This window comes from Falco cherrug, chromosome 4 (assembly GCF_023634085.1).
Source record: "Falco cherrug isolate bFalChe1 chromosome 4, bFalChe1.pri, whole genome shotgun sequence".
NCBI classification, from domain to species: Eukaryota; Metazoa; Chordata; class Aves; order Falconiformes; family Falconidae; genus Falco; species Falco cherrug.
Genome location: NC_073700.1, coordinates 44,350,763 through 44,372,204, shown reverse-complemented (window position 1 = coordinate 44,372,204; position 21,442 = coordinate 44,350,763). Strand labels below are relative to the sequence as shown.

General features: G+C 67.0%; 3 protein-coding genes across 10 annotated transcripts; 2 read left to right on the top strand and 1 right to left on the bottom strand.

Annotated features, from left to right (window-relative positions):
• The first annotated feature begins 68 nt into the window (after positions 1 to 68).
• C4H19orf25 (chromosome 4 C19orf25 homolog) lies at positions 69 to 2,549 on the top strand. Of its 3 annotated transcripts, none has more exons than XM_055709141.1 (3): positions 69 to 122; positions 1,003 to 1,175; positions 1,297 to 2,549. In XM_055709141.1, exons 2-3 carry the CDS (start codon positions 1,028 to 1,030, stop codon positions 1,476 to 1,478), a joined length of 330 nt encoding a protein of 109 aa, XP_055565116.1. In that variant the 5' UTR covers positions 69 to 122; positions 1,003 to 1,027; the 3' UTR covers positions 1,479 to 2,549. The 3 variants fall into 3 exon arrangements, with proteins under 3 accessions (XP_055565116.1, XP_055565114.1, XP_055565115.1); XM_055709139.1 differs by having other exon boundaries at positions 1,003 to 1,220; XM_055709140.1 differs by having other exon boundaries at positions 102 to 185; positions 1,003 to 1,220.
• An 18-nt stretch (positions 2,550 to 2,567) lies between these two features.
• GZMM (granzyme M) lies at positions 2,568 to 5,660 on the top strand. Of its 4 annotated transcripts, none has more exons than XM_055709136.1 (6): positions 2,568 to 2,865; positions 3,043 to 3,202; positions 3,326 to 3,470; positions 3,804 to 4,058; positions 4,370 to 4,493; positions 5,359 to 5,660. In XM_055709136.1, the coding sequence occupies exons 1-6, from the start codon at positions 2,568 to 2,570 to the stop codon at positions 5,364 to 5,366; spliced, it is 990 nt and encodes a 329-aa protein (XP_055565111.1). In that variant the 3' UTR covers positions 5,367 to 5,660. The 4 variants fall into 4 exon arrangements, with proteins under 4 accessions (XP_055565111.1, XP_055565108.1, XP_055565109.1 ...); XM_055709133.1 differs by having other exon boundaries at positions 2,694 to 2,865; positions 4,310 to 4,493; XM_055709134.1 differs by having other exon boundaries at positions 2,706 to 2,865; positions 3,043 to 3,166; positions 4,277 to 4,493.
• Positions 5,661 to 5,785: 125 nt separating this feature from the next.
• On the bottom strand, positions 5,786 to 21,256 carry APC2 (APC regulator of WNT signaling pathway 2). Of its 3 annotated transcripts, none has more exons than XM_055709129.1 (15): positions 21,161 to 21,256; positions 16,080 to 16,238; positions 15,907 to 15,997; positions 15,617 to 15,785; positions 15,432 to 15,540; positions 15,218 to 15,331; positions 14,486 to 14,563; positions 13,382 to 13,462; positions 12,905 to 13,289; positions 12,596 to 12,691; positions 12,307 to 12,446; positions 12,144 to 12,221; positions 11,948 to 12,064; positions 11,650 to 11,864; positions 5,786 to 11,564 (listed from the first exon to the last, which is right to left on the bottom strand). In XM_055709129.1, the coding sequence occupies exons 2-15, from the start codon at positions 16,218 to 16,220 to the stop codon at positions 6,110 to 6,112; spliced, it is 7,269 nt and encodes a 2,422-aa protein (XP_055565104.1). In that variant the 5' UTR covers positions 16,221 to 16,238; positions 21,161 to 21,256; the 3' UTR covers positions 5,786 to 6,109. The 3 variants fall into 3 exon arrangements, with proteins under 3 accessions (XP_055565104.1, XP_055565105.1, XP_055565106.1); XM_055709130.1 differs by having other exon boundaries at positions 14,507 to 14,563; XM_055709131.1 differs by lacking the exon at positions 15,218 to 15,331.
• Between the last annotated feature and the right edge of the window lie 186 nt (positions 21,257 to 21,442).

The window sequence follows — 21,442 nt, the reverse complement described above, 5'->3', positions numbered from 1 at the left end:
GCCTCCGTGTGCTCCCTGCGGGCGGCGCCTTTAAGAGCGAGAGGGCGGGGCCGTGGGGGCGGGGTGGGCGTGACGTAGGGGGGCGTGACGTAGGGGGCGTGGCGGAAGCGCGGCGCGGGCCGGTGGGCGAGGGGACGTGGCGGGGGAGCGTCGCGGGGGGGGGGGGGGCATCTGCCCATCCTGGGGTGGGTCCTGTCTGTCCGGGGGGCGTCTGTCTGTCCTGGGGGGTGCAAGGGGGGTGTCCGTCTGTCTGTCTGTCTGTCCTGGGGGGTGGGGGTGGGGGCAAGGGAGGGGGCGGCTCTGTCTGTCCATGCCGGGGCGGGGGGCTCCTGTCTGTCCTGGGGTGGACAAGGGGGGGGCCTCTGTCTGTCTGTCCTGGGGTGGGCGGGGTGTGTGTGTGTGATCTGTCCCTCCATACTGGAGGTGTGTGTGTCTGTCTGTCTTGGGGCAGGCAAGTGGGGGCCTCTGTCTGGGGGAGGCTGGGGGTCTGTCTGTCCTGGGATGGGCAAAAGCGGGGGGGTGTCTGTCTGTCTGTCCCAGGGGCAGAGGTCTGTCTTGTTGGGGGGGGGCATGTCTGTCTGTCCTGGGGTGGGTAGGCGGGAGGCCCCATCTGTGTGTCCTGAGGGGGGAGTGGGGCAAGGCCGGGGGGGCCTCTGTCTGTCCCCGGGGAGCTCTATCTGTCTGTCCTGGGGTGGGCAAGAGATGGGAGGTCGCTCTCCACCTGTCCAGGGAGGGTGAGGGTCAGTCTGTCCTGGGATGGGCAGTGTCTGTCTGTCCTAGCGGGTGGGGAGGGGGTCTGTCCACCCTGCAGCAGGTGGCAGGAGGTCGATCGGGACAGGCAAGGGGCAGCAGGGGATCTGCCTGCCTGTTGGGGGGGGGGGCAGGGGGGTCTGTGTGTCTGTCCGAAGGGCAGCATGAGGGAGGGGGGGGGGTGTCGGTCAGTCTGTCTCTCTGTTGGTTGGGGTGGGGGCAGCGCAGGCCACTTATCCCCTGCCCCCCCAGCCCCCATGCATGAGGCCACCCCGTGATGAGCTCCAAGGCCAAGCGGGTGCTGCCCACCCGCCCTGAGCCCCCCAGCGTGGAGCAGATCCTGGCTGACGTGCAGGGCACCCACCCAGGCGACCCCATCTTCCTCCTCCCCACGGAGCCCTGCCGGGACCACGGCCCCTCCCCAGGTGAGCAGAGAGAGCAGGGTGGGCTGGGGTCTCCACCACCCCCAGGTGAGCTGAGAGGGCAGGGTGGGTGGGGGGCTCCCCCAGCCCCAGGTTGAGCCCCCCCTGCCCTGCCCCCTGCCAGGCTCCCCCAGCCCCGCTGTGGACGAGAGGGAGCAGCTCTACTGGCAGAGCCGTTCCTACGTGGAGATGAACCAGCGGCTGCAGGAATCCCAGGAGCGGCTGCGGGAGCAGTGCGAGGAGCTGCGGCAGGCGGGAATGGCCTTGGAGCGCGGCATTTCGGAAATGAAGCAGAAAGCTTTCTGAGCCCGGCGGCCTTAGTGCTCGAGATCCCTCTACACAGGTGCCGGAGTTTCCTCGGGACTCCAGCAGTTGCGGTTTTGCCTGCCTGAATCGGGGGTAGAGCCACTAGGGTTTGGTTTACGGGAGGATCTGGCGTTGCCGCGCCTTGCCGGCACCTCGCTGGCGTGTCGGAGGGGCTGTGCCACCTTGGCAGCCTGACCTTTCCCTGGGGAGCGGTGTGATCTGCTGCCCATGGCCGGGGTAGAGCTGGCTGGCACGGCGGCACGTTCCTGGTGCAGGAGGAAAGGCTCGGCTGCCACCCTTGGTCCCTGCTGCCTGTGAACTTGATCCCCCGTGGGTGGCATGTCCTTTGCACCCTTGCGCCACAGCTTCACCTATGACTTTTCCATCTGGTACTGCCCTGAGGATGACCACATCGCCTCCCGCATCTCGGAACGCTTGAAGAAAGAGGGTTTTCGGGGCTACACAGAGCACCAAGACCAAGTAGCCGGGACATCCGTCGTCCTGACTGCTATCAAGGTCATCGAGGCCAGCCGAGTGGCCATCCTTCTCCTCTCCGCCAAGTCACTGGGCGACCCGTGGTGCCATCGTGTTTCCCAGTGGAACCTGTATCACATCATCCACTGCCATGGCACCAAGGTGATCCCCGTCTACGTGGGCGTGAAGAAAGACCAGGTGCCCGGCTTCCTGCAGCACCTCCTGGAGCTGGAGTACCAGACCGAGTTCTTCTTTGACAGGCTCGTGCACAGCCTGCGAACGTCCCACTCGGCCACCAGCCGGGCCAGGCCAGCCCCAGTCCCCAAAGCAAAGAGCTGAGGGACCCAGGGTGGCTGGGGGGCAGTTTTGCAGCCTCTCTGGGGTCCGCAGCCCGGTTTTACAGCCTGTTCAGGGGCCAGCGTCCCATATTGCAGCCTCCTTGGGGTCTGGGGGGTGGTTTTGCAGCCTCTTTGGGGTCCCGGGGGCCGATGGCCCTGCAGTGATGGTGGCAGGAGCAGAGTTGTCCTGTAGTGCTAATAAAGGTGGTGGCAATGGGTCACCCCAGTGCTGGGGATTGTCACAAATCTCACTAAAACCCTTCTGGGAGAACTGAAGATGCGCCCTGCTGTCTGCACGCCCCCACGGGGGCTGAAATCGAAGCCAGACCCCGGGGAGCACTGGCGTTGCTGCAGGTGGTTTCGCACCCCTGCAGCCGTCACCCTGTGGGTGCCTCTTCCCCTTCCTGCCCCCCTTGGGGGTGGTCCGTGCTCCCCTTTCACACGTGATGTGGGGCCTCCTCTGCTGCCGGTGTGGAGTGCAGCAGCATCGTGTCACTTCGGCAGAGGGATGGGGGTGAGGGGCAGCCCTGGGGGGCTGCCGCTGCTGCTGGTGGTCCTCTCTTTGGCTGGGCTGGGTGAGCACCGGGGCGGTGGGTTGGGGGCGACTGGCAGGGTCGTGGTATTGCTGGCTGACAGGGATGGGGCTGCTGGGGGGGCTGGGACGTGCTGGGGACCCCCAGCCCTTTCCCTCTTGATGGGGCAGCCGATGGGTGGCAGCTGGACACCGGGACAGGCTGTCCTTTCCCCCGCAGCGCAGGGCTGGCTGCAGCCATCGGTTATTGGGGGACACGAAGCCAGACCCCACTCCAGGCCCTACATGGTGTCCATCCAGTTCGGGGGGGTTCATGCCTGTGGGGGTGCGCTGCTGCACAAGCGGTGGGTGCTGACGGCCGCCCACTGCTTCCCTCAGCCGTGAGTCTGGAGTGGCCGCATCCTGCCTGGTGCGGTGGGGTGTCTCGGTGGGGTACACACGGCCAGCACTGGGCTGTGGCTGGCACTGGGCTCCCACCAACACTGGCTTTCACCGTGGGGCAGGATGAGGGCCAGCGGCACGGTGGTGGTGGGGCTGCACAGGCTGCAGGAGCTGGGGGTGGACACGCAGACCTTCCCCATCCGGATGGCCTGTCCCCACCCTGGCTATGACCGACAGACAATGGAGAACGACCTTCTCCTTCTCCAGGTGGGGCTTGCACCGGCCGCAGGGCAGGGTTTGCCATGGGGCTGGAGCAGCGAGACCCTTGGCAGTGCCACGAGGGCAGCCGGTGAGGGGGCAGGTGGGGTCTGTGCCATGCCGGTGCTGAGTGACATTTCCTCTTGTCACCTCCAAGCTGCTGAGTGACATTTCCTCTTGTCACCTCCAAGCGCTTTCGCAGCTTGGTGACATCCCCCAGCTCCTGCAGGTGCTGTGCTGGTTTGGTGTTCCCCCTCAGCCACCCCCCCACGGCAGCAGGGTGCTACCTGCCAGCCCCAGCCGTGGCAGGGGGTCTAATGCTGCCCACCACCCTGTCTGCAGCTGGAGGGGAAGGTGGCACTGAGCAGGACACGGCGGGTCATCGGGCTGCTGGGCCAGGAGCCGGTGGGGGGGGCAGCCTGCAGCTTGGCAGGCTGGGGGCGCCGGGGGCGCCGGGGGCTCTCGCCCACGCTGCAGGAGCTGGAGGTCACGGTGCTGGACACGCAGATGTGCAACAACAGCCGCTTCTGGGACGGCGGCATCGGCCCCACCATGATCTGTTTCCAGGGGCACCATCGGGGCTCAGCACCCTCCAAGGTGAGGAGGAGCTGGATGGGGGGCAAAGGGCTTTGCAAGGGGGGCAACCGGCTGCAAAGCTCTGCCCACCCTGAGCCACCGTTCTTGGGTGTGGGGGACCCCAGGGAGGATGCTCACCCCGAGCAGAGAGGCAAGATGCGCCACCAAGCATCGGGGGTGTGTGGGGGTGGTTCCTGGCCCCTGGCTGGGGTCCACACCCCACTGTCACCCCCACCCAGGGTGACTCTGGTGGCCCCTTGGTGTGTGGGAAGCGGGCGGCGGTGGCCGGCGTGTTGTCCTTCACCAGCCAGGACCTCACTGACCCTTTCAAGCCACCGGTTGCCACCTCGGCTGTGAAGCACAAGAAATGGATCCGGAAAACGCTGCGGGGGGGCTGCGGCTCCCCCCAGGCCCCAGCGCATGGGACAGACAGACCACCCGTTCCTATTTACACAGGTTGGCTTTTAATTCTTAATACTGTCCAGAGTCCCAGTCAAATAACATCCTTGGTACATACATACAGCAATGGGGGAGGGGGGCCTGGCAAAACCCGCAGGATTGTCCGCGCAGGAGGGGGCACACATGGAGTGGTGGTGGTGGCGGGCGGGAGTGGGGGGCACTGCTGGCTCTCCTGGTCATGCACATGGTCATGGCACGCAGGAGTGGGGACACGTGCTGCCCCCAGGGACTTTGTCCCCATGACCCTGGTGCACGTCCCTGGGGACATCGTGTGTGTCCCCCCACAGCTCTAGTGTCTTCCTGGCCTCCGTGCGTACTCCCATGGCTCTGGTGCAACCCCCCAGAGCCCCTCGCTATGCTCCCCCAGCCCCCTGGGTGTGCCCCTGTGTCCCCTGCGCATGTCTCCATAGCCCCACGTCTGTCCCTGCAGCCCCACCATGGCACTGGGATGTGGGGGGCCCACAGGTCACCCCATTGCAAGCTGTAGGGTGGGAGATACCCAAGGGGTCAGGGAGCACCTGGACCAGGGGGTCCCTCTGCAGCCTGCCCCATCCCTGGGGCTGAGACCCTTCCTGCACACCCCATCCCAGGCCCGGGGCCGGCTGGCAGCAGGAGCGGGGGTGTCCCCCGTGCTTTGGGGCCGGGAGCCCCCGTGCTCGTGGGCGCAGTCCAGTCCTGGGTGGACTCGTGTCCACGGCCTGTGGGGACACGCCGGGATCCTGGCTGCGAGCCGGGATGGGGCTCTTCCACCCCAGGGGTGGGAGGCTGAGGGGGCTGCAGATGGGAGTGAGGGGCCCCAGACCCTTCCCTGAGGGTTGGGCACCCTGGTGCCGGCTCAGCACCCCGTCCCCTCCCAACACAGCGCCCTAGCCTGGTGACACGACCCTGTGAGCAGCCCCCCTGACCCGAGCCCGCTGGGACTCCTGCCGCCTGGCTCCTCCCGATGCCACCTTGAACCTCTGCAAGCACTATGGCTGCAGGTTGCCCATTAGCAATCAGCTGTGCACCTTAATTAGGCACCTCCAGCAGCACAGCTGGGGAGTCCTGACCCCTGTCTCCCCATGGCCACGTGCTCTCCCCCCCACAAAGCCTCTCCCTGCGTGGATCCAGCCGTGCGTTCCCTTCCCCCCCCCCATTAATAAATGAGCTGTGATTGCTGGCAGAGCCGGGTGTTGGTGCTGCAATGAGCTGAAGCATGCGGCGGAGACCTGGCGTCGGGGCGCAGCATCTTCCCGGTGTGCAGGATTAGGCCCTGGTTCAGCCTCTGCCCAAGGCAGATGAGCAGGATGGGGGGACATGGGAACATGGCCCCCACCTGGGCTTGTCCCGGGATGACCATCAGCAGGAGGAGGTGGCCACCGAGACCCCAGGTTGGGGTATCAGCCCTGGCCCCAGTGCCCAGCGTGTCCCCCCAGCTCTGCCCAGTCCTCTGCACTGGGAACTGCAATGCTCCGGCACAGCAAGACCCCAGCTGGGGCAGGCAGCGGGTTGGGGTGACTCGCCAGTCCCCCGCTGTCCCACATCGCTGTCCGCCCCCAGCACAGTCCTGGCTAGCTCCTGCGGGGCAAGGGGTGTCACGGGACCCTTGCCAGCGTTTCCTCTGCGGCAGCTGCTCAAGCTTGGATTTTCTCCACCGCCTTGTCGGCCACCACTGTCACTGCCATGGGGCTGGGGACGTAGTTGAAGGGGGTGACACGGGCAGCTCTGCTCGGGGAGCCATGTCGGCTGGCGGGGAAGGTCCCAGCGGGCGCCTCGTGGCCGAAGGAGATGGGCAAGGCGGCCTTGGTGGGGGCCAGAGCTTCACCATCGCAGGTGGCACGGCTGTGTGGGGGCCCCTCGCGTGTCTCCAGTGTGGGAGAAGTGCTGGAGTTGGTCTTGGTGGTGGAGAAGTCCTCGGTCTGCACCACGGCATCGCTCGTCTTCCTGGGGCTGGGGGTGCTGGGGTTCTCCTCCTCACCGGCACCTGCCAGCGGCAGGGCAGAGGAGGGCAGCGTGCTCTTAAGGATGTGGGGGATGTCTTCATCCCGAATCCTCCGCCAAGTGCCCTTCATCACCACCACCGGTGGCTTTGCCGGCTGCCCGCCAGCTACTGCCTCAGTCTGCCGACGCTGTGCCGACGCCTCGGAGTGGGCAGAGAGGACGGAGGAAGGGCTGCCTGTCCTCCGTGCCACGCTGATGTTGGGCGAGGATGAGTACCTCTTGAAGGGCTCGGGCATGGGGATGCTGGTCTTCACCGGCAGCCGGGATGGGCTCTCGGAGCTGGTCCTCCGCGGTGGCTTGACCCCAGTGGGGACTTTGCTGCCGGGCTGGGCTCTGGGGACAAGGGGCCGCGGGCTGGGGGACCCCGGCTTGGCCGCCTTCAGCTCCTCACAGCGGGAGGAGCAGAGGAAGACGGCTGGGAGGACAGCACGGCTGCGCTGTGGGGAGGCACGGCGAGGCAGCGAGGCGTCCGGCTGCGCCATGGAGAGCTCGGTGCGGTGCCGCAGCAGCAGGCTGGAGGATTCTTTGATGAAGGTGAGCTGGCGCAAGAAGCCGGAGCGGTCCGAGTCGCTCCCACTGGAACGGGTAGATGACATCCGCACCAGGTTGAGCCGGCTGCCCCCTGGACCTCCCGGCCCCGCGCCCCGTGCCTTGCCACCATCTGCCTGCTCCTCCAGCACTGGCATGGCCCCCCGGCCCGGCAGCACCTTCCTGCTGGGCTTCTGCATGAAGGGGATGCGGACGGGTGACTTCTGTGTCTTGGACTGCTTGGGGGCTGGGGACTTGGGGGCCGGCACTTTGGCTGGGGCTCCCTGTGGGGACGACGAGCCGCCCACCTTGCCTGCGGCTGGGGGACCCTGTTTGGCGAGCTGGGAGGGTGACGGCAGCTTCTTAGGGGCGTGCTGGGAGGGGGTGGAGGTGCGGGAGGAGCCTGAGGAGGGGGGTCTCTTGCCAATGCGGGCGGGCGGCGTGGTGCTCCTCTTGGGCAGTGCCAAGTCACTGGTTTCGGGGGGCTTGCCCAGCCGGTGCAGGCTCCGCGAGCGCTGCTGGCTCAGCGAGAGGTTCTTGGCTGGTGGTGCCTCGGGCTTCGCCATGGGGCTTTTCTTCGGGGTGGCCCGCGGGCTGGGGGTGTCCTTGGCCAGGCTGGGCATGTAGATGACAGTCCTGCCACGGAAGACCACAGGCAGGTTGGGGACTGGCTTGGTGGGTGCTGGGCTGCGCTCTACCCTGGTGCCACCGCGGCTGGTGGGACGGGCACCCGGCGCGTCCTTCTTCTCTGGGCGGCTCTTGCTGTGCTCCCTCCTCGCCGCATCCCGGCTGGCCGCGCTGCCGGCCCGTTTCTTCTCCTGCCTGCCCAGGGAGAGCTGCAGGGTGGACCCAACCGAGAGCCCCGACATGAAGGAGAGGATGGAGTCGGACTCGGAGGAAGGCTCCCGCGAGAGGGAGGCAGCAGCCTGGTGCAGCCAGGTGACAATGGAGTTGGCACCCTCCTGGATGGCTTGCCACTCCACACTGTCCAGGTCCGAGCCCCGGTCAGAGCCGACGTCCTCAGCAGGGCGATGCCTCCCCTCCCCCTTCCGCTCCCTCCCGCCAGTGCCCAGTGGCTTCTGCTTGCGCTCCACCATCCTCCGGCGAGCTGAGGGCCGCCGGCGCTTGGGCATGGCTGAGCCAATGCACTTCTGCAGCAGGTCATCCTCCGAATTGAGGCTGGGGGAGCTGGGGGAGCCCCCCTGGGCCTGCCCGGCTGCTGTGGCTGACCACAGCCGGGGGGCTTTGACACAGGGCTGGCCCCGCTCCTCTCCGTCAGAGAGGTTGGCATCACTCAGGGAGCTCATGGAGGAGCTGAGAGAGTAGCATGGTGGTGTCTCGTCAGCGATGAGGTTGTTCTGTGGCTTCACCTTGGCTGGCTGGGGACCGGGCTCAGGCTCCCTCCGGGGAATGGAGCCGCCCCAGCGCTCCTGCCTGGGCGCCCGGCCGGGCTGGGACACCTCCCTGCCCACCTCAGGCAGCTCGTCCGAGTCCTGCTCGTAGAAGCAGTACACAGCTTCCTCCGTTGGCGTGGTGTGGCACAGTGACTGGAAGGCCACCCCATCCTCCCGGGGAGCATCCTTCCTCCCGGGGGGACCACTGCTCCTCCCCACCTCCAGCTCCAGGCTGGCTCCGCTCTTCGGCAGGTTCTGGCCCCACTTGCCCTCCCCACCTTGCCCACGGCTCGATCCAGCTTTTCCCTTGCAGGCTGAGCTCAGCCGGGCGGGTGCTGAGCTGCCGGAGGCGGCTCTCCTGGCCGTGACAGTGCTGGTGCTGCCCACCTCACGGTGCCCCTCAGGCAGGACCCCTGCCGGGTGCCCCGTCCCCGGGCTGCGGGGGCGCTCAGCCTCCTCGGCAGCCGGGTAGCGCAGGGTCTCATCGCTCAGTGAGGCGGCGCTGGAGAAGTTGACGGGGGTCCCGTCGGCTGAGTCGGTAAAGGAGTCATCGTCCTTGAAGAGGTCGCGGGCGGTGGCGCGAAGGTGCTTGGGGACGCTGGGGTGCGTGTGGGCTGGCACCAGCATGTAGACAGGGACGTGCACTGGCTTCTTCGTCTGGGGGTGCAGGACCTGGCCAGAGAGCAGGGAGGTTTTCACCTTGCGGAAGCGGGAGGGCATGGCGGAGCTGATGCACTCCTTCAGGATCTCGATGTCGTCATCAGATGGGGGCTCGGGGCGCTCGGCTCGCTTCCGGCTCCCCTCCAGGTACCGCTCCTCCAGCCGCTCCTCCCGCTTCTCATGAGCCACGAAATTCAGATTGTTCTTCTCCGGGAAGGTGGGCATCAGCTTGAGCTCCACGTCCTTCTGCACATAGTGCTCATGGAGGGGCAGGGCGCTCAGGCTGGAGGCACAGGAGAAGTTCTCGTTGGGTTTCTCCACTGTGAAATAGACCATGGAGTCCAGGTCCTGGGGCAGCTGGAAGCGTTCCTTGAAGTCGGTGATCTCCATGAACTTCTTGACGTTATTCTCCCACTGGATGTTGAACTGGCTGGTCTCCTTCTCTGGTTGGCAGCCCAGCTCGAACAGGGGCGTTTTGCTGCGGCTGGGCGGCATTGTCTGCCCAGGGCTGTCAGGCAGCTCGCTGGGACTGATGGTACCGCTGATCATCTCACTGCAAGGGTCGCTCTGGATGGAGCTGGCGATGGAGGGGCTCTCAAAGCTGCCCAGGGAGCTGACGGAGCTGCAGCGGCTCATCACCAGTGGCGTCTCCTGGATGTAGTTCTCCGAGGAGCTGGAGGGCGTGAGGTCCTCCTGGCGCGGTGGTGATGACTCGCGCAGGAAGATCTTGTCGCGCTTCGGGAAGGGGATGGAGATGGGCTGGGAAATCCCCACCAGTGTGACCGGATCTGCATCCCCTGCCTTCTCCTTCTCCTGCCTCCCATCCTCACCTTCCACATCGCCTTCCTCCATCTCCAGGATCTCCAGGGAGGAGTCACTGTCCAGGTCGTTCTCACTGTGGCTCTGCCCATCCAGCACGTTGTCTGCCGAGGAGAGAGAGGAGAGGGAGCTGCACCGGGAGAAGCAGATTGGGGTGTCCTCCACTGAGTACTTCTGCACCGACTCCTGCTCCACTGTGGCTGGCGGGTGGGCAGGCAGTTTCTCTGGGATCTTGCTCAAGGTCTCAGCCGTCTGCAGCAGCGCCGGGGGGAGCCAGGCTTGCTTTCTGCCCAGGAGGGAGGGGTGGTGGCCGGCGCTGGCAGCCGCGCCACTCTTGGCCAGGGTCTCGAGCAGGGGGACGTGCTGGTAGGACGGGGAGAGTTTGATGGTGTGGACCTGGGGGTCAGGGCAGAGCTTGCTGCCCGCCTCCTTCTTCCACTCAGGCTCCTTCTCCAGTGCCCTGGGGCTGGGGAATGTCACCGTCTTCTTGGCCCGTTCGGGCAGGTCTCGCTGCTCCAGCTTGTCCGGCTCAGCCGGGTCTCTGCCCTTGAGCGTGGGGGGTTCGACCCGCTCTGGCTTGCCACCCAGGATGCTCTTGAGGTCGAGCCGGCTGGGCCGCTTCTGGTACCGCTGCAGCTCGTCCCGATAGTCGAGGAAGGCGGCCCTGGTGCAGGGCTTCATGTGCTCCTTGGTGCAGTAGCCATCGCTGGTGCTGCCGCTGTTGAGGCTGTCATTGGACAGGCTGGTGTAGGCGGTCTTCAGCCGCAGCAGCGTGTGTGCCCGGCTCAGGCTCTCCCGCTTGGCAAAGCCACTGGTGTCCGAGAGGCGGCACGGTGAGCAGGACTGGGCGCGTGCCTCGTGCACCTCCTCGGGGCCGTACTGCCAGTCCAGGCAGTGGTCCTCCGAGCTGAGGCTGAAGCTGTCATCTGAGGACGTGTGCATGGTAGAGATGTCCTCCACCAGCTTGTCGATCTTGGCCACCGTGCTGGAGATCTTGTTGGCCAACTTCTCAGCAGCCAGTGAGACGTCATCCTCCGGCAGCGCCGGCTTCTTGGGCTCCGCCGGCTTGCCGCTGCCGTCCTTCTCTGGCTCCGGGCATCGCCTCTGCGCCAGCGCCCGGGGCAGCGCCTGCCCCTGGAGGAAGGAGGAGTTGAGGAACATGGAGAGGACAGAGGCACTGGCCGTCTCCACACCGGTGGAGATGTTGGGCACCTCATCATCATCGAAGCAGCCAGAGTCAGAGGCGTAGTCCTTCACCAGGCTCTCCATGTGCCGCGTCGGCTTCTTCACGCTCTGGCTTTTCAGGCTCTGCTTCTCCATGGTGTCGAAGGTCTCGGCCAAGTGCTTGGCATCCAGCTCAGCCTCCAGCGCCTTCTGCTTGCGCATGTAGAGCGAGGGCATGCAGGAACCTGGCGAGACGACGGCCGTGTCCTTGTACTTGGGGGGCCGGTTGGTGAGGAGGTTGCGGAGCGCAGCCGCACTGCCCATGGCGATCATCTTGTGCTTGGAGTGGATGAGGTTGCGCAGCATGCTGACCGCCCCCAGGTCCCAGAGCAGCTCCTGGTCATGGGGGCTACGGGCAGACAGGTTCCAGAGGGTGCCACAGGCATTGCTGACGATGGTGAGGCTGTGCGAGCGCAGGTGCTGCAGCAGCGTCTGCAGGCAGTTGTGGTCCCGGAGTACCTGCCTGCAGGATGGGGGGGATACCTGGCCATCAGGACGGTCCCTGACCCCCCTCCACGCCACCATCCCCACCCCATGGCAACCCTCACCTGTAGTCCTCCCGCGTGGCGATGAGGCTGGAGACATTCCTGAGGATGCCACCGCCGCTCTCGATGATAGCCAGCGAGTTGCTCTGGCACTTGTAGGTGAGGGTGCTCACCAGGAAGCCCAGGGCTCCCTCCACCCCGCAGATGGCAGCTTTGTTCTCTGTGCTGTGCGCGGACAGGTTCCACAGCGCGCTCAGGACGCTCTTCAACGTGGACTCCTGTCCCGGGGACACACACATACGCACCCATCACCCCCCGTCCGGCTGCCCTGGCACCTGCTGCCACCCGCTCCGGTGCTCACCTTGCCAGCGTGCAGCGCGCACCGTGTCAGCCCAGTCACGCTGCCCACCTCACGCAGCACCTTCTTGCTGTTGATGTCAGCTCTCCAGGAGAGGTTCCTCAGGATGCTGGAGACCACCTGGGAGGGCAGAGCGGGGTGGGTGTGTGTGGGGACCATCCACTTTCCCGGGGGAGCCCCCCACACTGCCAGCACCAACCTGGTGCAGCTCCTCACTGTCGGAGCCCAGCTGAGCCACGATGGCCTTCATGCAGCCCCGGCGGGAGCACAGCGTTGCCTGTGGGGAGGATGAGGATGGTGAGGGTGATGCCGTGACCCCTGCTTGGTGCTGCTACACCCCCCTCTCTGCCGTCCCCCCCAACCTTGTTGACCACATCGCCGAAGGTGAGGTTGGTGAGAGCCATCCCCGCGTAGCGCCGCAGTGCCAAATTGAGGGGGTCGCTTGTCATCTTGTGCATCTCGTAGTCCACCTGCAGCAGCTCGGCCACTGCCTGCAGCCCACCTGTGGGGCAGGATGGGGGGTCACTTGGGAAAGGGATACCCCCCCACCCCCGGCACACCCTCCCCAGCACTGCTGCTGCAGCACCAGGAGGAGGGTGGGCAGGGATGGCTGCGGAGCCAAAGGGATGGAGCCCCCAGCCCGGTGCTCACCCAGCTCGTTCATGGCCCGCCGGTACTCCTCATCGAAGGAGAGCTTCATGATGGCACAGGTGGCCTGGCAGATCTGGGGCTCGATGGGCACTGGCACTGTGGGGAGAAGGGGGGGTCAGCCCCAGGGTCCAGCACCGACAGTCTCCCCTATTGCCCCCCACCTCTAGCACATGCGGATGCTCACAGCCGCGTGCACTGCCAATAGAACCATGTAGGTTGGAAAAGGGTCAGAAAAGACCTTTGAGATCAGGTCCAATGGCAGCCACACACGGGTGTACGCACGGGCTGGCACCCCACTTGCCCCCGTACCCGCGCTGCCCTCGGGGTCTTTTTCTCCATCCCTGCTCTGCATCTGCAGCCAGTCCCAGCAGGTCTCCGAGTAGGAGCGGATCTGCTCCAGCACGTGCAGCACCCGCATCTCCTTCTTGGCCTGGCCCTCGTCAGGCTGGGAGAAGACGATGTTGTGGAGGGCGGCGTTGGCACGCATGCGGGCGTCCTTGGCGCCAGTGGGGCTCTCGGGGGGGCCCGGCTCGCCGTCTGAGTCGTGCAGGATCTGGATGAGCAGGGGCAGGCAGCCTGACTTGCGCATGGCCAAGCAGCTCTCCTGCGAGCTGGACATGGCCAGCAGTGTGCGGGACATGTCGTCTTTGTCACGTGTGGCCAGCATGGACAGGAGCCAGAAGACCACCTCCACCTGCAGGAGGGGGACTCAGGGTTACACACAGCCACCCCCACCCCCCCAAACCCCTGCCACCCCAGACAGGCTCTGGCACGGCTGCCCCTCACCTTGCTGCTGCCCCCCTCCTCGGGGTGGGTTGGGGGGTCCAGGCTGCCATCCCCCTCCATGCCCAGTGCCTTCCCACAAAGCTGCAGAGGAGGGGGCAGATGAGGGGCAGGTTGCAATGCATCCACCCTCGTCCCAGTGCCCAGCCCCCTCCCGGCATTTCAGGAACCCACTGGTGCCACTCAGTTTGGCAGCTGTTGCAATTGTTGCTTTCATCAATGCCAGGGCTGTATTTTAAGCTGGGATCGGGGCTGATTGGCACCGGGGGGTGGGGGTGGTGCTGCCACAGCAGTAGGCTCAGGAAAGGAAGAGTGTGGGTGAGGCGAGTGGGGCAGGCAGCATGGAGTGTGCTACAGCTGAGCCCACGGAGCTGTTTGCATGGGTTGGCATCGGAGGGGATGTGGGGAGGCTGGGGTGATGAGGGAGCTGGGGGTGATGGAGGGCTGGAGGTGATGGAGGAGCCGTGGGTGACGGAGGGGCTGTGGGTGATGGAGGGCTGGGAGTGATTGAGGAGCCGTGGGTGATGGAGAGCTGGTATTGATGAAGGGGCTATGAGTGATGGAGGGCTGTGGGTGATGGAGAGGCTGGGGATGATGGAGGGCTGGGGGTGATGGAGGGGCTGTGGGTGATGGAGGGGCTGTGGGTGATGGAGGGGCCGTGGGTGATGGAGGGGCTGAGGATGACGGAGGGGCCGTGGGTGATGGAGGGGCTGAGGATGACGGAGGGGCCATGGGTGATGGAGGGGCTGAGGATGATGGAGCAGCTGGGGACAATGGAGCAGCCATGGGATTATGGAGGGCCCAGAGATGCTGGCAGTGCCGTGGCAATAGTGGGGTGGCCGCCCCGGCGGCTCTGGCAGATGCTGCAGAGCCACCATCGCCCGCCCGCCCGCTGCGCTCCATGGCCTACTTCTCGTCTCCATGGCAACTGCCCATTTCACGGTGCCCGAGCCACACAAAGCCCTGGCTGTGCCGCCGGCGAGAGATGGGGACAGCGCGGGGACCATGCGGGGGGCTGGCCTGGCCCCGCCGCCCTCCCCAGGCTCCAGCGCTCCGTGGGGGCTGGGGGCAGGGCCCGGTGGTGGCCCCTGGCCCCATCCCTGCTACCTGCGGCTCCGGCTGCTGCACCTTGTCCTGCGCCTCCATCAGCTCTTTGTCGATCTGCTCCAGCCGGGATGCCCGGATCTGGGGGGGGAAAAGCAGGTGTCCATGAGGGCTGGGGGCTGGGACACACCCCCCCACCTCCCCAGGACCCCCAGCACCCCCAGAGCCAGGCATGAGGGTGCACGGGGCTGGGGCAGCCGGGGGCAATGCACCAGGGTGCGTGGGGCTGGGGGTGGGTGCATAAGCGTTGCATGGAGCTGGGTGCAAGGAGCTGGTGCAAGGCTGTGAGCGTGCAAGGAGCTGGGTGTGAGGGTGCAAGGAGCTGCGTGTGATGGACATGAGTTGGTGCAAGTGTGCAAGGAGCTGGTGCAAGGCTGCAAGGAGCTGCATGGGATGGACACAAGAAGCTGGTGCAAGGCTGCAAGGAGCTGCTGCAAGCGTGCGAGGGTGCAAGGAGCTGCATGTGATGGACAGACACAAGGAGCTGGGTGTGAGAGTGCGAAGAGCTGGCTGTGAGCGTGCACAGCCCTCCGTGCACAGTTGCACAGCCCTTGGTGCAAGGTTGCATGGTGCTGAGCACGAGGGTGCATGGGACTGGGTGCACAGAGCTGGGTGTGAGGCTGCATGGAGCTGGGTGCAAGGGCGTGTGGGGTTGAGCCGGTTGGGATGGGGCAGCGGGAGTCCCCCCGGGGTGCACGACGGGAGGAAGGGGAGGGATGGCTCCCCCACCCTGACCTGCGCCCGCTGCACCATCTCATCCGCCGTGCCGAAGCGCTCCTCCATCAGCGAGCGGATGTGCTGGGCCTCGAACTGCAGCTGCTGCCGGATCAGATCCATCTGCATGGAGAACTGAGGGGGGCCGGGGGGGGAGGGGGCAGCATGAGGCGGGCAGGGTCCTGCCTGCACCCCGAGGCCTGGGCAGGGGGGTGCTGGGCTGCCCCCCACTCACCGTCTCCACGTGCGGCAGCTCGTCCAGGCGCGTGGCCAGGCTCTGCAGCTGCGCGTAGTACCACACCTTCTCCTTCTCCTCCTTCTCAATCTCCCCCAGCAGAAAGCACCTGGGGAGGCGGGGGGAGCCCCGTCAGCGCAGCCCCCGACCCTCCCGGCCCCATGCATCCCCCCCACAGCCATCACCTCTCCCGGTCGAGCTCCTCCAGCATCCGGAGGGTGGCTCTGCCCAGGTCCCCAGTGCCATCCCGGTGGGACACGGGTGGCAGCAGGCTGTCCTTGTCACTGCGCCCAGCGCAGGCCACCTCCGCCGGGAATTTGAGGTTGTAGAGGCTGGTGATGTCCATCTGCAGGGCTGGGGATGGGGACAGTGGCATGAGAGTGGGCTTAGTGGGGACCCCCCCTCCTCCCCACCCTGCTTGGGCACCCACCTTAGTGGGGACACCCCCTCCTCCCCACCCTGCCCGGGCACCCACCTTTCAGCTGGTCCAGGACCTCCGTTTGCCCCGAGGACACCATGACCCGTGCCTCCTGCTCCAGCTTGCCCTGGAGGTGCTTCAGGACCTCCTAAAACAGGGATGGAGCCGTCAGGAAAGGTGTGGGGTCAGTGTGCCCCCTACCCCCCCGCCCTCCCGGGGCTTGTTCTCACCTTCATGTCCGAGGTCTCATTCTCCAGCTTGGAGAGGTGGTTGGAGTTGTCCTCCAGCTCCCGCCGGAGGTGGCTGTTCTCCTTCTTCAGTGCCTCCACCTGCCGCACCAGCTGGTCGTACGAGGCGATGGAGCCAGACATCTTCACCTCCTCCAGCGCCTGGGTGGGGGTACAGGTGGGCAGCACCCCAAGGTGCCCCACAGCACTCTCGCGAGCCCCCCTCAGCACCCCACAATGCAGCCCAGGGGACCCCCACCACCCGCACACCCCCGCACACCCAGGGAGGAGGCAGGCTGCCCTGGCAAGAGCTGGTGCCCCCCCAGAGCCTCCCAGGAGGCACAAGGAGGCACAAGGAGGGTGCCCGGCCCCATCGCCCCACAGGCAGGCAGCCCCGGCCCCCCCAGCCCCCTGCCAGCCCCTGCCTGATTTCCATCCTCTGCAGCAGCTCAGCCCTCCGCTCCCTTCCCCCTTTGTCTCTCTTTTGTCTTCTCCTTCTCAGAACCATCTCCCGCTTCGCTCCCCCCCACCAGCAAGGCCAGCCCCATCCCCCCCCGCAGCACCCCCAGCCCCACTCTGCCCTCCACACACCCCCAGCCCCCCTGTCCCCCCCCCAGCCAGCCCCAGCTCCCCAAACCTCCTCCTTGCCGCAGTGCCCATGGCCACCCCTCGCACCTGCCGGGGGGGCACATGCGGCACCAGCACACTTGGGCAATGGGGGGGGGGACAGGGACCCCTCGTCACCACCCCCGTGGGCCAGGCTGGTGGGTGAGAGCACAACGGCCCCACGTCGCCTTCGTCAGTGCCACGTGTGTGCACGAGTGTGCGTGCAAGGGGTGTGCACACATGGGGGGGGTGCACAGTGGAGAGGGGAGGGGGTCCCCTTCTCCCCTTACCCCACTGCAGCCACCTGCTCACCCTTCCCCACATCGCCCGCGGTGCTGGGGCAGGATGGGACCCATGCCCCCCTGCTGCAGCAGGGTCAGGGACAGCGGCTGCCCGGGGCAGTGGCAGGATCGATCCCTGGCGCTGTCAGTGTCCCTGCCCCCCCCAAAGCCTCCCTGCGGCAGCTCGCCAACACCCTGGGACACCTTTGAGGGGGCTCCGTCCCCCCTCAGCCCCAAGGCAGCGGTGGGACCCAGCCCCCTCCCCAAGGCCCCACCGATGTTCTTCCCACCCCAGGAGCCATCCCGGCTCCCACCCTAAACCGCTCCCTTGTCCCTGCACCCCACATCGGCTTGGGGACCCCCCCACTTTGGGTGCTGCTGCGGGGTGTGCCTCCCCCTCCCCATGCTGGGGCCAGCCACGCTTCTGGAGGGAGACAAAGACCTCACGAATTCGCTTCTCACCGCTGCCAAGGCAGCAAATAACCCCCCCAGGAGAGAAATAATACTCAGGAGGGGTGGGCATGGGGCTGGGGTGCAAGGGGTGGGAGGTGGTGGAAGGGCTGGGGGGGGTTGGGATGGGGGCTGCCGGATCAGGATGCAGGCTGCGGATCTGGGATGCAGGGTGGACAATGAGGGATGCAGGAGGGAGGATGTGGGAGGATGGGTGAGGGATGCAGGGGGATGGATGCGGGATGAGGATGACAGATGCGGGATACAGGAGGAGGGATGCAGGATGCAGGAGGAGAGATGTGGGATGAGGAATGAGGAATGTGGGATGTGGGATGCAGGAGGAGGGATGAGGGATGTAGGATGAGAGATGCAGGATGCAGGAGGATGGATGTGGGATGAGGGATGCAGGAGGACGGATGCTAGATAAGGGATGCAGGATGTGGGCTGAGCACAGCATCCCATTGCTACGGTGACAGCAGATGGGGCAGCGCAGGCGGGTCCATGGCCCTTCCCCAGCACCCACCAAACAGGGGGGGCTCAACACTGCGGGACACCGTGGGGGGAGAACAAAAGTCGGGGTCTCCTGCAGCTACAGGGGAAGACATTCCCAACCCACCCCCCCGTACCCCAAACCTCTCAGCGGCGACTGAACTGTTCAGAGTCAGGGCTCCAACCTGGCTCCACTGGGGGTGGGTGCTGCTTGAGCCCCCTCCCCCGGAGCTGCCCATGGGGTGCCCCCGCCCTGCACGATGCCAGGGTGCTCTGGCCAGCCCCCCCCGGTGCTGTGTCATCCTGCAGCAGGTCAGGACAGGCTGGGACATTCGGCTACAGACACCCCAGGCAGGACATGGCACCAGCCCCATTGCACGGCGTGGGGAAACTGAGGCACAAAGCTGTTCCCCCTCCCCCCGGGACCCCCCCCCTCCATGGTGACTGCTTTGGTTTGCAGGGAGTGGGATGCTACTGAGCCAAACAGCAGCTGGAAGAGCCTGGGGGCTGCTGCAGCCCCTTGGTGGGATACTGGCCGGTCTCTGGGACCCCCCCAGCTCCGGGGGGGCTGCTGGTGCAGCCACAAAACCGGGGCACCCCACACCACCAGCCTTGCCCCAGCTCCTGCCACTCTCCTGCCCTGCCTGGGGAAGCATGGGGGGGAGGGGATGGGGGTTGACAGGGTGGGGGTCTGAGCTGTGGACCCCCGGCTCCCCGGGCAGGGACAGCCAAGCACAGCAGCGCTGGGGCTCTGCAGCCTGCAGGGAGGGGCTGGCCTGGCGGCACCTGCATTTGCAAAGCGTCTAGACTCAACGGGAAAGGGGGGGCCCAGGGCTGCGGGAATCAGGGAGGGGGGGCCAGGGCTGCAGCTATGCTCCTGCATGCTCTGGCACTGTGATGGTCACTGTCCCATGGGACCCGGTGGCCCTCCATGGGCTGCTGGAGACTGGGCGGTGTGGGCATCTCAGAGGGGGCTGGGGCTGCTGTGTGCACGCCCCGGGGGGGTGCAATGGCTCAGGGCCCTGGGGACCTGGCACCCCAACACCCAACAGCTGCCCCTCCCTGCTCAGGGCACCCCAGAACTGGCTGAGGCCACTGGTGGGGCCTGGATCCAGCCAGCCAGGTCCTGGCAGGGCAGGTGATGCTGCAGCAGGTGGAGAAGCAGCATCTGCGCTGCCCACCGCACCCACTGCCCATCGCACCCCCTGCTCACCATGCTGCCCACTGCACCCACTGCCCACCACACCCACTGCCCATCGCACCGCCTGCTCACCATGCTGCCCACTGCACCCACTGCCCATCGCACCCCCTGCTCACCATGCTGCCCACTGCACCCACTGCCCACCGCACCCACTGCTCACCATGCTGCCCACTGCACCCACTGCCCACCACACCCACTGCCCATCGCACCCCCTGCTCACCATGCTGCCCACTGCACCCACTGCCCATCGCACCCCCTGCTCACCATGCTGCCCACTGCACCCACTGCTCACTGCACCCACCACACCACTCACCACGCTGCCCACCGCGCCCACCGCTCACCAAGCTGCCCACCGCACGGCGCTGCCCATGGCACACACCGCTCACCGCACTGCCCTGCCCTCCCCTGCACTGGCCAACCTGCTGCATCAGCCTTCTGCACCATGCTGCACCGCACCGCACGGTGCCGCCTTGGCCGGAGCCCCCTGGGCCTGGCGGAGCGAGACAGGGCCGGTGGAGCACTGCACCCCGTGTGCCCCACACTCCCTGCACCCCTCGGCTCCCTGCCACCTGACCGAGGACAGGGATGGGGACAGGGATAGGGTGGTCCACGGTCCCAGCACTGCAGCAGCCGCCCAGCGCAGCCGCCTGTGACAGAAGCCACATCTGAGCCCCCTGACCGGCTGCGGCTCCCAGAGCCCCTCAGGGACGTTAAACAAACAGCGTGTTGTCACCAGCTCCCGCTGATCGACCCGCCAGCACGTGGTGGCCTTGGGGACCCCCAAGCGCAGCAAACCCACCCCAGGGAGCACCAGGCTGGCCCCGCAAACACGACCCTCTTCCACCCCACCCCCCCGACTCCCAGGCAGCACCGGCACATGCCAAGGTCATACATGGGGGCACATGTAGGGTCATCCGTGGGGGCACACACAGGGATGCTGGCACATGGGGTCTGCTCCCCCCTCCACGTGCAGCAGCCGACCCCCCGCAGTACCGACGGCCCCCCCAACGCCCCCGTGCAGCAGCTGCTCCCCCACACGCGTGCACACACGCACGTATGCTGCACGCACACGCGTGCACACGCACGTCACTGCCTTTGGACAAATGTGGAGCCCAGGCAGGGTCCGGGGGGGGGGGGGGGCAGTGGGGTGACCCACACCCCAGCAGACATACCCCCATGCAGGGACCCCTGGGGCCAACCCCCCCCCCAACCTTCCCCATGCCATGAGAGCTGGCACTGGGGTTGGGGGGCAGGAATGTCACTACTGGTGCCTGGCACCCCCGCACCCAGGGGGGGCTGGGGACACCCCTGCCCAGGGCCCCCACACTGGGACCCATGGGAACCCCTACCCCGCGGTGGGCTTGAGGTTTAAAGGCCGAGATTGTTGAGGGGCGGGTTGGGGGGGGCAGGGTGGGGGGTGGGTTTGGGGCTGTGGGTTGGGGACCCAGCCCCAGCCTCTTGGACCAGCCCTGCACCGAGGAGGGGGTTGTGCGGAGGGGCGACCATCGGGCCGGGGTGGGGGCCATGCTGCCACCCCAACGGGGGACCCCCAGCCGCGGGGACAGCTGCCCCCCCCGCCCTGTCCCCAAGATGGGGGGTGGGGTGGGGATGGGATGAGGATGGAAGGTCTGTGCTGCCCCCCCCCCAGCCCGGCGGATCCCCGGCATTGTCCGGCCTTTGTCCCGGCGGGACATGGGAGCTAAATGCTGCGCCCCCCCCGGACACCCCCGACCCCCGGGATGGAGCAGCGCCCGCCGCATGACGGCAGGTTCCGCGCAGCCAGGGCCGGGGGCATCCTCCCCCGCGGGGGGGACACGCACAGGCAAATCGGGGCGCCCCCAACCGCATCCACCCCCCCCCCCCGCAGTCCAGCAGCGCACCCAGAGCCCCCCCAACCTGCGAGGGACCCCCGCACCCCTCCGCTCAGACACCCCCCACCCGGCGCGGTCCCCCCCATCCCAGGCGGCTGCAGCGGCCGGAGCCGCTGGGACCCTCGGGGGGCTCGGGGGGGCAGGGGGGAGCCCGAGGGAGCCCGGAGGGGGCAGGTGCGGCCGTACCTCATCCCCGGCAGCGGCGGCGGCGCAGCGGAGCTGGGCGAGGCGCGGCCCCGAGCAGCCGCATCCCGCCCCCGCCCCCCCCCGGCTCCCGGCCGGGATTTTCCAGCGGCGCCGCCGCCGTCAGAGGGCGGGAGCCCCCGCGCCGGTACCGGGGGAGATGAAGCCCCTGTGCCCCCCCGGGCCGGTACGAGGGGAGATGGAGCCCCCGAGCCCCCCCGGGCCGATACCGGGGCTGGGGGAGATGGAGCCTCCCGGGCCAGTACTGGTGCTGGGGGAGATGGA

What these genes read in the sequence shown, in the direction of transcription:
- APC2 (XM_055709129.1), bottom strand. Translation starts at nt 16,220, where the DNA reads ATGTCTGGCTCCATCGCCTCGTACGACCAGCTGGTGCGGCAGGTGGAG. An exon ending in GGTCCTGGACCAGCTGAAAG is followed by an intron (nt 15,786 to 15,906) that starts GTGGGTGCCCGG and finishes CCCCATCCCCAG; the next exon opens with CCCTGCAGATGGACATCACC. An exon ending in AGGAGGGGGGCAGCAGCAAG is followed by an intron (nt 13,290 to 13,381) that starts GTGAGGGGCAGC and finishes CCCCTCCTGCAG; the next exon opens with GTGGAGGTGGTCTTCTGGCT.
- GZMM (XM_055709136.1), top strand. Translation starts at nt 2,568, where the DNA reads ATGCGCCCTGCTGTCTGCACGCCCCCACGGGGGCTGAAATCGAAGCCA. An exon ending in CCTCTCTTTGGCTGGGCTGG is followed by an intron (nt 2,866 to 3,042) that starts GTGAGCACCGGG and finishes TTTCCCCCGCAG; the next exon opens with CGCAGGGCTGGCTGCAGCCA. An exon ending in GCCCACTGCTTCCCTCAGCC is followed by an intron (nt 3,203 to 3,325) that starts GTGAGTCTGGAG and finishes ACCGTGGGGCAG; the next exon opens with GATGAGGGCCAGCGGCACGG.
- C4H19orf25 (XM_055709139.1), top strand. Translation starts at nt 1,028, where the DNA reads ATGAGCTCCAAGGCCAAGCGGGTGCTGCCCACCCGCCCTGAGCCCCCC. An exon ending in GGGGTCTCCACCACCCCCAG is followed by an intron (nt 1,221 to 1,296) that starts GTGAGCTGAGAG and finishes GCCCCCTGCCAG; the next exon opens with GCTCCCCCAGCCCCGCTGTG.